This window comes from Ammodytes marinus, assembly GCF_949987685.1.
Source record: "Ammodytes marinus genome assembly, chromosome: 10".
Taxonomy (NCBI): domain Eukaryota; kingdom Metazoa; phylum Chordata; class Actinopteri; order Uranoscopiformes; family Ammodytidae; genus Ammodytes; species Ammodytes marinus.
Window position 1 is genome coordinate 619,388 of NC_137214.1, and position 15,599 is coordinate 634,986.

Genomic DNA, 15,599 nt, shown 5'->3' on the forward strand with positions numbered 1-15,599 from the left:
AGTTTAACCAAATAAGAGCATGAATATCAGTAATCGGTGCTGTGTCTGTGTGAGTGAAGAATGTAATATGTGTGCAAAACAAAACTACCTAAACAAATCCCGAACCAAACCAAAGCAAAACAAACCATACATCAAGAGAGGGGAGGCCCAAGTGGCTGATTCCTGCAGCTTTTATAGCTCAGGAGAGCAGCCAGCATGGGTGTTGGTGATTAGCAATCAGCTCCTGGAAGCCTGCCAATCAGGAGGTGCCAGGAGCTGTCACAGGTCAGATGAAAATAAATGTGATTGTTTGGCCACAATGATGTATCCTTTATTTGGCATAAAAAAGGCGTTGCCTTCAACCCTAAGAACACAATCCCCACTGTCAAACATGGTGGTGGGAACCTAATGCTTTGGGGTTGTTTTTCAGTCAATGGACCAGGGAACCTAATCACAGTAAATGGCACCATGGAAAAGGAGCAATACATCAAGATTCTCAACAACAACATCAGGCAGTTGGCAGAGACACTTGTCCTTGGGCATTTGTGGACATTTCAGCACGACAACGACCCAAAACACAAAGCAAGAGTGGTGAAGAAATAGTTAGCGGACAAACACATTAACGTTTCAAAGTGGCCCAGCCAGAGTCCTGACTTGAATCCAATTTAGAATCTGTGAAGGGAGCTAAAGATCAGGGGCCGGTTTCCCGATAACGTCATCTCTTAGCGAGCTACGAAGACTCCTACGTTATGACTTACCAAAGTTGTTTACCTCTGTAGTCGTGGTTCCCGAACGGTCTATTAAGAGAAACACTCCATACGTACACTGCTGAAATCGATTGCTCAGAGTTCGATTTTCCATTTCCTGCTTATTTCATGCGAAGCTGCATGACAAGTCTTTGCAAATAAAAGATTACTAGAAATCCTTCTAAGCCGAAACATTTATTTAACACCTCTTGCTTTATAATCTAAGTATCTTTAAGAACAATAATCACGTTTCGTGGTGGGTCAGTAAGGAAACTGAAAGTAGAATATCGCCAATGGCCTATATCAATAAAAACAGACGGCCCAAACAGCGTCCAAATGAGTTAAAATCCTACATACAATAAACAGTAACATGGCACACTTATTTTAAGGTAAGCTTTAATTGATTATTCATTAATTTTTTCACACGTTTACATGTTTTGAGGCGGAGAATCCGACGCACACTGCGGAGCTGTCAGCTGAGCCGGCTCAGCTGACAGCTCCGCAGTGTGTGGAACACAGTGCGATGGTTCTAGTGTTAACCTTGGTCGAACGTATTACCATAGCCTATAGGCCTACTGATTTAAAAAAGGTAGCCTAGGCTATAGAAAAATATAGAAACAGCGGAGGAGATTAAGATTGTTTCCAGCAATTATTTTCTTCATGAATGACTTGTGGCAGTTCCATGCGCAACAGGGATGTCACTCGTGTCCGTTTTACGCATGGTGCTTACGGAAGGAAATGTGGGGGTCTGTAGTAGCCAAGCCTATCTCTGGCGATGCCACAGCGATCGCAGGGACTTCACTTGTCATTAAACTTATACATCTGACTGTATTTCATATCAAAGGGACACAGCGATGACTGTATTAAATATCAAACTGATAAAAACGATCCGACTGTAGGCTGTATGTATCACGTATAAAGTAGCCTATCTTCATATTGACGGACATCGCATCCAATCAGTTAATGCTGATTGTCAAGTCAGTTAGATGACTATGTAGGCTACTTATAGTTTGAACACTTTGTGAATCAGAGTGAATGGTATTCTGCTAAAATATATAGGCTAGCTTACTTTAAATGTGATATGTACGCTATATACAGTTATCGTTTTTAACAGTTTGTTATTTAATACAGTCATCGCTGTGTCCGTTTGATATGAAATACAGTCAGATTTATTAGTTAAATGACACAAATGAGAGCTGAAACATCCCTACGGTAGAGCTAAGAAGGCTCTGAGGGCGCTCCAGACCAACCTTACCAACGTAGGACGTACAAAAGAGATTCGTAGCAAAGAACGTTTCGGGAAACGGGCGAAATGTTAAGTAGGAACTCTACGTAGGGGTTACGAATGACATAGCGTTAAGAAGGCTCTACGAAGGCTTTGGGAAACCGGCCCCAGGGTGATGGCAGTGACACCCTCCAAACTGAAAGAGTTGGAGCTCATTGCTAAAGATGAAAGGGCAAAAATATCAGTGGAGACATGTGTTTGATTGCTGTAATAACCAATCAGGCCTTTCCAATTGATTATTGAAAATGAATAATTTTGGACATGCCACTTTTTGTTCAAATGTAAATAAAAGCTGAAAAATTATTTTTTCCACAATGATGCCTCTTGTACATCGTCATATTATATTCTGGGAGAAGCCTGTGTCATTTCCAATCAAGAAAAAACTTGCTGGTTGAATAAAAGTAAGTTTAAGTCAAAATTTGTCAGGGGTATGAATAATTTTGGGCATGACTGTAACTGTTGTATTTCACAGACAATATGTAATATTCTGCCGTGAAAGGGCTCAGGATGCTTACATCCAAAACAATAACTGAAAACAGAGTTTGATGAAGTCATGGATCATGGGAACAGTTCTGGAGAGAGCAGCGGAGGAAAAAAAGGGGAGGGCAAAACACAAACATACAACGCTATAAAGATACTACTTGTTCTTGTAATGACAATAAGGTGAATCAATTCGAATCTAGACACGCCACACTGGGCTCTGGCTCTGCGTCATTATTACCCATCACCCCATGGCCAAGGGAATCACTCATTTTGTAAATCCTTTTGCAAAAAGGAGATTACTATTACCTCGTTTTTCCCTCTTGTTTTCCTATTCCTATCTATGATAAGGGGCGCAGCGCACGCTATACGACTCTTCAGTTTATCCCTCCTGTTTCCCATGTTTGGTCACTGTCTTTTTATGTTTCTTGGCGGGGTGTAACTGTAAACAGATTTTCTTTGCTCTGTAACTTGAATCTCTATCATTAATAGAATACCACCCCTGTCTCCCAGTTCTGTATGCATTTGTTTTAATAAGCGTCCGTTCTAAGTAATGGAAAAGGAAACATTTGAAAAAAAACATCAATAAAAGTAATGAAATATCAGTGTGTCTGTTACCATGAATGAACATCATCTTGGGACAATCTTTGAGGACCAGGTCAGTGATTCCACAGTTGGTCAGTGTGATACCCACCAGGTTCTTACTCTTCAGAGACAAAATCTGCACAGGCAAAAGCATCTCAGTATGTGCTAAATACTAACAAATTAAAGATAAGACTGACAAATTAATATGGAAGTTTATTTTATACCATGTACAGTGCATATAAAAACATATTCATCTGCTCCTTAAACTTTCTTAAAAAGTGTAATTAATTCACATTATTGACTGATTAATGACTTAAGACTCACATTGTACATTAAAAACAAATTGGAGTGTGTGAGTGTGTGTATGTGTGTGTGTGTGTGTGTACCTGTACATGGTCGTCCTCAGTTACTGGGTCTGAGGTGCTAGTTGATTTGTCAGCCATTCTTTTCCTCCTCACTGCCACTCGAGGCCTGGCTTTTGGAAGATCTACACATCGCGAATAGCAAAAATATCACCTTAAATACAGGTCCTTCTCATATAATTAGCATATTGTGATGAAGTTGATTATTTTCCATAATGTAATGATAATAATTGAACTTTCATATATTTTAGATTCATTGCACACCAACTGAAATATTTCAGGTCTTTTGTTGTTTTAATACTGATGATTTTGGCATACAGCTCATGAAAACCCCAAATTCCTATCTCAAAAAATTAGCATATCATGAAAAGGTACTCTAAACGAGCTCTTAACCTAATCATCTGAATCAACTAATTAACTCTGAACACCTGCAAAAGATTCCTGAGGCTTTTAAAAACTCCCAGCCTGGTTCATTACTCAAAACCGCAATCATGGGTAAGACTGCCGACCTGACTGCTGTCCAGAAGGCCATCATTGACACCCTCAAGCAAGAGGGTAAGACACAGAAATACATTTCTGAGCGAATAGGCTGTTCCCAGAGTGCTGTATCAAGGCACCTCAGTGGGAAGTCTGTGGGAAGGAAAAAGTGTGGCAGAAAACGCTGCACAACCAGAAGAGGTGACCGGACCCTGAGGAGGATTATGGAGAAGGGCCGATTCCAGACCTTGGGGGACCTGCGGAAGCAGTGGACTGAGTCTGGAGTAGAAACATCCAGAGCCACCGTGCACAGGCGTGTGCAGGAAATGGGCTACAGGTGCTGCATTCCCCAGGTCAAGCCACTTTTGAACCAGAAACAGGGGCAGAAGCGCCTGACCTGGGCTACAGAGAAGCAGCACTGGACTGTTGCTCAGTGGTCCAAAGTACTTTTTTCGGATGAAGGCAAATTTTGCATGTCATTCGGAAATCAAGGTGCCAGAGTCTGGAGGAAGACTGGGGAGAAGGAAATGCCAAAATGCCTGAAGTCCAGTGTCAAGTACCCACACTCAGTGATGGTCTGGGGTGCCATGTCAGCTGCTGGTGTTGGTCCATTGTGTTTTATCAAAGGCAGGGTCAATGCAGCTAGCTATCAGGAGATTTTGGAGCACTTCATGCTTCCATCTGCTGAAAAGCTTTATGGAGATGAAGATTTCATTTTTCAACAAGACCTGGCACCTGCTCACAGTGCCAAAACCACTGGTAAATGGTTTACTGACCATGGTATTACTGTGCTCAATTGGCCTGCCAACTCTCCTGACCTGAACCCCATAGAGAATCTGTGGGATATTGTGAAGAGGAAGTTGAGAGACACCAGACCCAACACTGTGGATGAGCTTGAGGCCGCTATCGAAGCATCCTGGGCCTCCATAACACCTCAGCAGTGCCACAGGCTGATTGCCTCCATGCCACGCCGCATTGAAGCAGTCATTTCTGCGAAAGGATTCCCGACCAAGTATTGAGTGCATAACTGAACATAATTATTTGAAGGTTGACTTTTTTGTATTAAAAACACTTTTCTTTTATTGGTCGGATGAAATATGCTAATTTTTTGAGATAGGGATTTTTGGTTTTTCTTTATTTTTTTGCCAAAATCATCAATATTAAAACAATAAAAGGCTTGAATTACTTCAGTTGTGTGTAATGGATCTAAAATATATGAAAGCCTAATGTTTATCAGTACATTACAGAAAATATTGAACTTTATCACAATATGCTAATTATATGAGAAGGACCTGTATTCAACAGTGTGTTAAGAAATCCAGAAGTCCAGAAATATATTAATTGCAAACATTTTAGTCAGTCTAGGTGTGTTATATTTAGAAGCAGCTTATTAAGCCTCAAATATAGTTGATAAGCGGACTACAGAGGTCTGGTAGTGTATAGTTGGTGGATATTCTTTAAAATTTGTGTCTATAAAGATGTGAGATTCATGGAAGGAAATCAAAACATCTGATGACCTGCTTACCTACCAGTCTATTCTCTGCTCCTTCACTGCCTCTATCTCTGCAGCCGAAAGCTCTTTCTATCAGACAGAAATTCAATCCTCCTTTTCCAACCCCAAAAAAACTCTTCACCATCTTCTCTTATCTCCTTAACCCTCCCAGTCCCCCTCCTCCCTTCTACCGAGCCACTTTGTTAAAAAGAGATATGACATACGCTCTTCATTCTCTAACCCACCTTCTGAAACTAACTTTCCATCATACCCTCCTTCCTCCCCATCTCTATCATCTTTTAGCCCCCTATCTACCAATCAAGTCCTTACCCTGATAACCACCTGCCCCCTCGATCCCGTCCCATCTCACCTTCTCCAGTCTATCACTCCTGACCTTCTTTCCTACATCACCCATCTTATTAACACCTCCTTGTCAACTGGCTGTTTCCCCAACTATCTTAAAGAGGCAAGAGTAACTCCTCGCAGCAGCCTCTCTCTCCTCTATGGTCATCCTTCTGGACCTTTCTGCTGCTTTTGACACGGTAAATCACAAAATCCTAATTTCCTGTGTCAGGCTCTGCACTCTCCCTGCTCACATCCTACCTCAATGGCCGCACCTACCGAGTAACTTGGCAAGGATCAGTGTCCGAACCTTGTCCACTCACAACTGGGGTCCCTCAAGGATCCGTCCTGGCTGGGACCCCTCCTTATTTCTCTGTACACCAACTCTCTCGGTTCTGTTATTCACTCACATGGCTTTTCCTACCACAGCTAAGCAAATGATACCCGACTATAGAAGGATCCGTCACCTTCTAACCCAGAAGATGGTGCAGGTTCTCGTCCAGGCACTCGTCATCTCACACCTAGACTACTAAAACTCCCTTCGGGCTGGTCTGCCTGCATGTGCCATCCGTCTACTGCAGCTCATTCAGAATGCAGCAGCAGCTCGACTAGTCTTCAACTTACCTAAGCAGGCATGCAAACTCATAAGCCATGAAAAAGGTGAGATGTCCGAAAACAAACCCCTTTAGAGGGGTCTGGGGGCATCCCACCCCCCAGAAGATTTTTTTTGTGATGTTAACATGTAAGAGAAGCAATTTGGTCTATTCTGGTGAAGAGAATTAAGGATAAAGAAAACTTTTATTTTATCAGATGAATAAATCAGATGAGTAAAATTAGCAAAACAAGTTAGTCAGCCAACCTTCTTGACTTTTCCCATTCAAAGTGTGTAGGTATTTATCAAGAAAAACTTTAAAAACAGCTTGGAAAAACAGTTAAAAATGCTGGCAAAAACCAGCATTAAATAAGACAGAAAATAACATGGAGCCTCAAATCAATCCCACTGTTCCCTTACAATAAACAATTTTTATTGTGGCAAACAGGATTTGCATTATCTTTGCTACACAACCATCAAACAAACACATACAAATACACTCTCTCTTGTGTTCACGCTCACAGACGTGCACACGCACACACACGAGTCGCTGGAACATAACGGTGCAAAATATGACGATGGTGGAGGAAACAGGTGAGTGTGTTGTTTCGGCGCTGATCTGCTATGAGCACTACATTCACCTCAGGTGTGCCGGTCAGAACACCATGCACCATTCGAAAACAGCAATAGCCAAAAGCACATTATTAACTTGAGGCGACACGTTAATCTGCAGTGACAATCCGCAAATCGCGGCCATTAATCACAGCGTGCATACATCAATGCAAACGGCCGTAAAACAACGGTTGGCAAACTCCGCAAATTTATTTCTAAAAGTGATTCACATATACTGAGTGGGCACATTAACACAGTACAATAATAATACTGCGGCTACTTGAACCATGACTTGGACGCTCCGATAACTTGGAGAGCAATAAAAGTAAACTTCCCTGCAGAGGCTCTGGCTGACTGACATCGCCCCTCAATGACAAATACTGGATCTGATAGGCCACATGACCGTCAAAGCTCACTTGATAGGAGTTACCGTCCGTCAATCATAGTTAGTCACTATGGTCACTCCACTTCCTTAATAGGTCAATGCTCCGCTCCTCCCTCACTCTCACACACACACACACACACACACACACACACACACACACACACACACACACACACACACACACACACACTGTGCTGGCCATCAGACCCCCTCCCACCCCCCAAAATATTTTCTCAGCGGATCTCCACAAATCACATAAGTGGCGAATTTCGCCGAAAGGTGGTCAGTTTCCATGAACGGAGCGAAAAGTTCACTTATACCACAACATCCAGACTTTAGTTTGCGGGCAACCGTGCTTGGGAACTGTTTCAGGTCCCTAGTGTTAAAGCAACCTTAATTGATGGTTGGGGGACACAAAGTCCTAACTAAGTTTGTTTTTCAGTCTTACCTGTCTCTGGTACCAGGGAAACAGAGGACATACGGGTGCAAGATCGGGTCAAAGGTCGTCTAGGAACAAAGACCTCGTCGCTGACCTGACCATGCTGTGAACCTGAACCAGAGGCTGATTGTCTCTCTCTCTGTCCAGCCAGCAGTGATGGTCTCCTGGTAGTATGGTTTGATGCAGCACCTATGGGCTCCAAAGGGTCTAGAATAGCAGGACCAGAGCTCGGCCTCACTACAGACTCCCCAGTTTGTGTTCCGGAGGGATACTCTTTGCAGTTATTTGTCCTGCCAGCTCCTGTAGCTGCGACAGTGGTTAAAGTTGCTGTTTGGGCGCTCTCTGCCACCACCTTCCCACATCCACCCACCTGCTGGGATGTGGCTGCACCAGTTCCAACCCGGCCAACAGATCCTGTCACAGGTCTGACTCCGTTCAATGCTGCTTCCCCAGCATTCCCAGTGCCCTCTACAGTCCCACTGTCAGCCCCACACCTTGGAGCAGTTTCATCAGCCCCGCTAATAATTCCTTTACTGTTAGTCCTCCTGCTGTTCTCTGCAGCGGCCTTCATGTCTGCCTTGATCTGTTCACTTGTCACCTGACAGCTCTTCTCACAGCTGCTCTCTAACACCTGAGGCCTTGTCTGATCTACAAAGGCTGCCGCATTGCTGCTCCGCCGCAGTGGAGTCTTTCCTTTACCTGAAAACACACACACACACACACACACACACACACACATGTAAAACTGGTGGGGAATCTATTAAATTCAAGTCATTCAAAAAACATCAAAATTGACTGGTTAACTTAGCTTTTTCTGTTTTCCAATATTTTTTTATATTGTACAAGACAGACCAGAAAGTTTACTCTCACATATGGCAGAAGAACGTAGCTGGTGTAACAGAAACAAGTCTAAAGTCACATTACAATAAGAGGCAATGGTAGTCAAAATCACTGCTGTGAATGCTATGTGTGTTCTTTTTGTGCCGACACCTTCTGTAAATGAAGCTGGCTGCTGTAAACAGGAAGCTGGCATTAGCCTTGAAACAAGGCCTTCTTCTTCCTCACTGTCTGAGTCCGAGATCACTAGTGGGGGATTTGTGGCAGGGGCACCTGCTGGTCTGCACTGCTGGACGATCCCACTGGGACCTGGAAGTGGGAAGGACATATCAGAGGAAATTAAAAAAGGATCATATCTGTCTTATTTATAAAATGGGGATAGGAAGTCTAGTAACGCAATAAAAGTTTACCAGGACAACCAGGAGGATGTTGCACATAACCAAGATAAGAGATTAAGCAGGGTTTTTTGTCGGATATCCTGGTTTACTTAACCCATTGATGACTATGGCAATCTAGGATGCATGTCCTTAATGCCTGAGGGTTTTCTGAAAAAATAGTACAAATTGTCAAGTCTACCAAAACCTTAATATCTAAGCCTGTGTAGCACATAGAAACATGAAATAAAATAAATTTAAAAGTTAAGGTTCACAGGTTTTATTTAAAAATACTCCCTTAGCGCTTACAAACCAACAAATTTTTCGAAAAACTGTCAAAATTAGATGGGATTATAAATAATATAAAATATTTAAAAATAATGTGCTAAATGAGGTTATAATCCTGCTTCCCTTTCGCATGGATAGTAGTGATTGAGTGTGCAGTGGAGGGATAAAGATAGACAGATATAGGAATGAGGAGATAGCTTTATTTTATAATTTAGTTCAGTTATCACTGGCACCATAAATCCGACTTCCCAGTACAACTGGAACTGCTGTCGGGAGCCGATCAGCTGGTCCAAACGGCTGTATGCCACGGAGATGAAAACGAAACTGAAACTTAACCATCGCCTGGCTGGGCTGAATTTGAGTTGGAGCAGCAAAATATAGCCTTCATTCATAAATATTATTAATAAATAGATGCAATGTGTTGTGTGATTTTCTTTAGTAGCCTATTGTAGACCTAGATTCTGTGCTCCGAATGCCACTAACTGTTCTGTAATACACTATCGCCGACACAGCCGGCGTATTTTTTGTATTATTATTATTTTTTTTTTTGATTGACGTGATTTTCGGCAAACCACACAGCTTTTGGGTGGTCACGTGGTCTAAAAACTGTGCACGCCATGAAAATTAGATAAAGTAACAATGCTGCGCTACGCAGCATCAGGCAGGAGATACAATGTGGCATCGCGCAGCAGCCGTCATCAATGGGTTAAGCCATGATTCGGGTTACACAAAAGCAGAGGCAACATACGTTACCATGGAGATTTACGTTTAGCTAGGCTAAATCCTGTGGTCTTATTTGTTCAGTCAGCCGTCAAGCTGATTTGAAATCAACGTGTTTAACAGTTATTCCATGCTCTTCTTTGTTTTGCTTTATTTTATTAAGTACCACTTAAAAAGGTCTTAATCGGGAGTGTCAAACTCTGGCCCGCGGGCCAAATCTGTCCCGTTTCAATATTTAATGTTGCCCGCGAACCACTTCAGCAATTAATTTCAATTCGGCCAGCAATTTATTTATTTTTTTTCTCTCATGCGGAGCCTGTGCCATATCCGCACGTTGCACATGCTCCCAACCGTTAGGAAACTAGCGTAGCTGCTAGGATATGTCAGTTTTCTAATGGCTGTAAATCTCTGTGGCTAAATAGCATGCTAATATTGATGATTGATTGTGTCAAGTGTCTAAGGATGAATGCTAACATTATCTGGTTTCTAACTTTTGCCTCAAGTTACAATATAGCTCACTAGCTAACGTTAGATAGCCGCTGATAGCCCACCCCATTTGTTTCCAATGGTTTGATGACAGACGAAGTTTGAGACGAGAAAGAAGCAAACAGAGGCTCTGCGCAGCATCATTCCCAGACGCGACACGAAGCCCAGGCCATCAGCCAGTGCTCGTAGGCCTGCAGTGCCGCAGCCGCCTCCCCCCAAGAGACCGGCACCGTCTGAGAGCTCAAGCTTCCATCCCGTGAAGCAGCATCAGCCGCCGGGTCAAACTCCACGCCAGTCGGCTTGGAACAAGGGGCCGCCGCCGAGCTTCCGTAAAGACTCCGCGATGCAGAGGAGGAGGAAGCCACAAGACTCCTAGCTTTGGGAGTACAGAGGGCAGAGCAGCATGGAGACACTGCCAGCCCTCATCTGTTGCCACCAAAGAGGCGTCATTCATGTTATGTTCAAGGGTCCAGCCCCAAAAGGCGTTCTCCCTTAACGCAGTCTCCCAAGCACTCACCCCCCATACACACATGTGCATGTTCATTTGAAAATGTTTCTGTGTCGAGTGCCCCAATAAAGTTGCCTCATGTTCAAGGTGTAAACATTCCCATGTTGAAACCAATTAAGGCTGCATTTTGTGTGGAAGATATTGCTTGTCAAAATACAAGTCAAATGAAACACAGCTGGCTGTTAATGCCGCCCCCTCCCGGCTCACTGGGGTAAGACATACTACCGCCAACAGTACAGGAGGTCAGTCGGCTGTCAGCACAACTACCCCAGTGGCGCGCATGCGCAGTCTGCCCATGGGTGGAAAGAACTGTCGCTATGGGTTACCGGTTACAGTTTTGCGCCCGGCCACTTCATTTCCTCTCTGTAGTAAACACAGTTGTAATGAGCGAAGCAGCAGCCGTGCTGAGGGAAGAAATACACACTTTGCTGAGCAAAAAAGCAATACGAGTGGTTCCAACTTCGGAGGCGAACATAGGTTGGTACAGCCGTTATTTTGTTGTCCCGAATAAAGGGGGGGGGGACTACGTCCGACTCTAGACCTGCGAGTATTAAACAAATGCCTGCGGTCTTACAGGTTCAAAATGCTAACCCTCAGACAGCCACTGAACGCTGTCGGTACGGGAGATTGGTTTGCAACGATCGATCCAACAGGCGCATACTTCCATGTATCGATCCACATACAGTTTCTCAGGTTTGCGTTCGAAGGGACGGCATACGAATACCTGGTGCTATCGTTCGGTCTGTCGCTAGCCCCGCGCACCTTTTCAAAATGAGTCGAGGCGGCGTTAGCTCCTCTTCGAGAGAAGGGCTTTCGCATCATAGCCTACCTAGACGATTGGGCTTTGGTGGCATGCTCCAAAGAGCAAGCAGCAGTGCAACTGTCGCTAGTTCTGGCTCACATTAAAGCGCTAGGGTTTTCAGTGAACGAACGGAAAAGCTCGCTGTACCCGAGTCAGCAGTTTTCCTCTAAATATGCTCCGTTTCATGCCGAGCATGTCTTTCAGAGCACAGAGTGGCCGCGTTTCTCCGCTGCCTTGCTCAATTTCAGTTGGGACACAAACTGTGTTTTCGGACAGTTTTGAAACTGTTGGGCATGATGGCATCTATGATTGCTGTAGTGCCACTCGGGCTGTTAAAGATGTGAACGTTTCAATGATGGACTCCGTCTCATCGGCTGTGCACGCGTAGGGCTGGGCGGTATGACGGTATCATACCGTGGACGATATGAAAGTGTCTACCGGGAGAGATTTGGCCATACCGTTTATATTGCGGAGAAAAAAAGTTCATATGGCGGGAGGCAGCTGCTTCCAGAGTCCCTACAGTTACATTGCAGTTACACCGCCGCGCCACACGGGGGCTCTGCAGCAGAGTTCTGGGCTGCAATACAGCTTCTCTACCCTCATCTGTTGCTCTAGCTCTGAGTAGAGTCCAGCTGCAGCCCCGGAGACAAACACCCTGGCGTGACAACAACACCCAGGCGTGACGGAAGTACTGTGGTGTGACGGACGTGATTTTTGACTTTTTGATTTTGGAAACTTGCTGCTGTGCTTCAGCATGCTGTTGCCGTGACGCAGAGTTGGCTTGCTTTAAGCCGCAAACTACATGGGTTAGCTCTCGTGAGCTAGCTGGCTAACAATGACATCTTGTTGGTGGAGACAGCCAGCAAGGCTGGTTATTAAAATTCAAGTCTTTCATTATTTTGATATAGGCTACTATCAATTGGAAAATGTAGGCTATTTGGTTGATGCTGTCATTTTTATTTTGCACTGACTGACTAAAGCCAGACTGGTGTGGTATTTTGCACCAGTTTCTCTTTTGTATAGAAATTTAAATTCCAAGCAAAAGTAATAATAAAAGAAAATAATCTAATGTGATTAAAGTTCAGTACGGTTATTGTAATCCATTGAATTTAAAGGAATATCACGGAATATCGTGATATATATCCATACCGTGATATAAAATTACCTATATCGTGATATAAGATTTGGTCCATATCGCCCAGCCCTATGCACGCGGCGTCATCTCCGACGAATGCTGGCGATAACCCCGTCTTGTATGTCAACTCTCCTCCCATGGAGGGATCCCGCTCTACTGAGTCAAGGTTCTGCGATAGGGAGGGTGACTTTTCGCAAGGTGTTCTCCATGGATGCCTCCCTCAAAGGGTGGGGGGCTCTGTGCGAAAGTGTCGCGGTGAGAGGGTTTTGGTCGCCAGCTTCACATCAACCACTTGGAAATGCTAGCAGTGTTTTTAGCCCTAAAGCATTTCAGTCTAGCTTTGACATGCCAGCATGTCCTGATCAGGACAGACAACACAACTGTGGTTTCATAAATAAACAAGCAGGGAGGGACCTGCTTACTTCCCCCATGTTAAAACTGTCTCGCTCTCTGTTACTATAATGCAGTGTGCATTTTCTGTCACTCAGAGCCACCCATATCCCATGGTCATTTGACCTAGGGGCAGACCTTTTTTCCAGGGGAGGGTCTCTAGTGAGGGAATGGAGGTTGCATCCAGCAGTGGTGGCTCAGATATGGAGCGCCCTGGTTTTTCCTCCCCATTAACTATCTTACCTCTACACTACTATCTTTGTTTATATGTGGATGTCTTGGCTTTATGTCTTTTATTTTTGTTATTTTACCTTCATTTTTTACCTATACTGTATGCACTATGTTCAGCACTTATAAATGTGCTTTTATAAATACATTTTACTTACTAAATTACTTATAACTTACCCAAGGCCCCCCTGGCACAAATCACCCAAACCCAAGAATTTTGGATAATAAAAGCATGATGCAGCAGTTTAGGGCTGACATCGTGCTAACTAAACTCAACAAAAATATAAACGCAACACTTTTGTTTTTGCTCCCATTTTTCATGAGATGGACTTAAAGATCTAAAATTAATTCCAGATACACAATTGTACCATTTCTCTCAAACATTGTTCACAAATCTGTCTAAATGTGTGATAGTGAGCACTTCTGCTTTGCTGAGATAATCCATCCCACCTCACAGGTGTGCCACATCAAGATGCTGATCTGACATCATGATTAGTGCACTGGTGTGTCTTAGACTGTCCACAATAAAAGGCCACTCTGAAATGTGCATTTTTCTGCTTTATTGGGGGTCTGGGGACTCAGAACCAGTCAGTTTTGTCTCACAGCAAAATGCCACAGATGCCACAAGCATTGAGGGAGCGTGCAATTGGCATGCTGACAGCAGGAATGTCAACCAGATCTGTTGCTCGTGCATTGAATGTTCATTTCTCCACCATAAGCCGTCTCCAGCAACTTCGCACAGCCATTGAAGAGGAGTGGACCAACATTCCACAGGCCACAATTGACAATCTGATAAACTCTATGCGAAGAAGATGTGTTGCACTGCATGAGGCAAATGGTGGTCACACCAGATACTGACTGGTTCTGAGTCCCCAGACCCCCAATAAAGCAAAAAAAATGCACATTTCAGGGTGGCCTTTTATTGTGGACAGTCTAAGGCACACCTGTGCACTAATCATGATGTCAGATCAGCATCTTGATGTGACACACCTGTGAGGTGGGATGGATTATCTCAGCAAAGCAGAAGTGCTCACTATCACACATTTAGACAGATTTGTGAACAATGTTTGAGAGAAATGGTACAATTGTGTATCTGGAATTAATTTTAGATCTTTAAGTCCATCTCATGAAAAATGGGAGCAAAAACAAAAGTGTTGCGTTTATATTTTTGTTGAGTGTATATGTACATATTTGAGTTGGAGACATAACTGTCAAGGCCTCACTTTAAAATCACTTTGAGTAAAAAGTGGCACAACTTAGGGCACTCTCCCCTACACAGTATGTCATTCTACCATGACTATGTATATTTTGCATTGGAACAGTTCCACATCTTTAATGTAAAATACAGCTCCAAACTAAACATTTCTCGCGTAACTAAATACTCTGTAAATAAATACTGGATATTCATGAAACAGATAGAGGAAATGGTTTTTCACTTCATCGTGGAGCGGCTAAGGGCAACAATCTTTCAACAAGCGTGAAAATTGGCATAAGCAGTCTCCATGGGTCACTTGACAAGAAAATTGTCCGAGACAAAATTAAGAAAAAAACATGTTTATGAAAAAACCCAATACATTTCTAACTAGAAAAAATAGAAATTTTCAAATTAAGAATTTCAAATGTCTCGGACAATTTTCTTGTCAAGTGACCCATTGAGACTGCTCATGCCAATTTTTACGCTTTTATCATCAACTGAAAGATTCTGACGAAAATAAGCACTTAGCCACTTCACTATTAAAATGATCTCACTGTCACTCTTTTATGAACAATACAAGGGGTGTAAAAATCTTTACTTTCGTGACCACAGCTGACTTTATAAAATGTATTTTTTTTAATAATCGTTTTATTTTTTATAACCTTTATTCATACAGGTAATCTTGATTTTTAAGAGAGATCTGTTCAAATTCCCACGTTCCGATTCGCAGACAAAATCATACACCGACAGCAGCAGCCACCAAGCAAGGTGAAAACTAACTATCAGAAGTAATTTGGGGTTCAGTGGCTAGCCCAGGTACACTTCAACATTTGGCTGGGAGGCCGAAGCTGCCCCATCCT

The 15,599-nt window shown here is 43.3% G+C and overlaps 1 protein-coding gene across 4 annotated transcripts in view; it reads right to left on the minus strand.

Moving 5' to 3' along the window:
- Nucleotides 1-15,599, minus strand: part of fbxo38 (F-box protein 38) — a 157,552-nt gene that overhangs the window by 65,165 nt on the left and 76,788 nt on the right. For all 4 annotated transcript variants that reach the window (XM_080035578.1, XM_080035577.1, XM_080035579.1 and 1 more), the window contains exons 13-16: nt 8,767-8,922; nt 7,786-8,475; nt 3,462-3,562; nt 3,109-3,211 (exon numbers count right to left, since the gene is read on the minus strand). In XM_080035578.1, the coding sequence (XP_079891704.1) occupies nt 3,109-3,211; nt 3,462-3,562; nt 7,786-8,475; nt 8,767-8,922 (1,050 nt within the window). The remainder of the gene's footprint in view (nt 1-3,108; nt 3,212-3,461; nt 3,563-7,785; nt 8,476-8,766; nt 8,923-15,599) is intronic.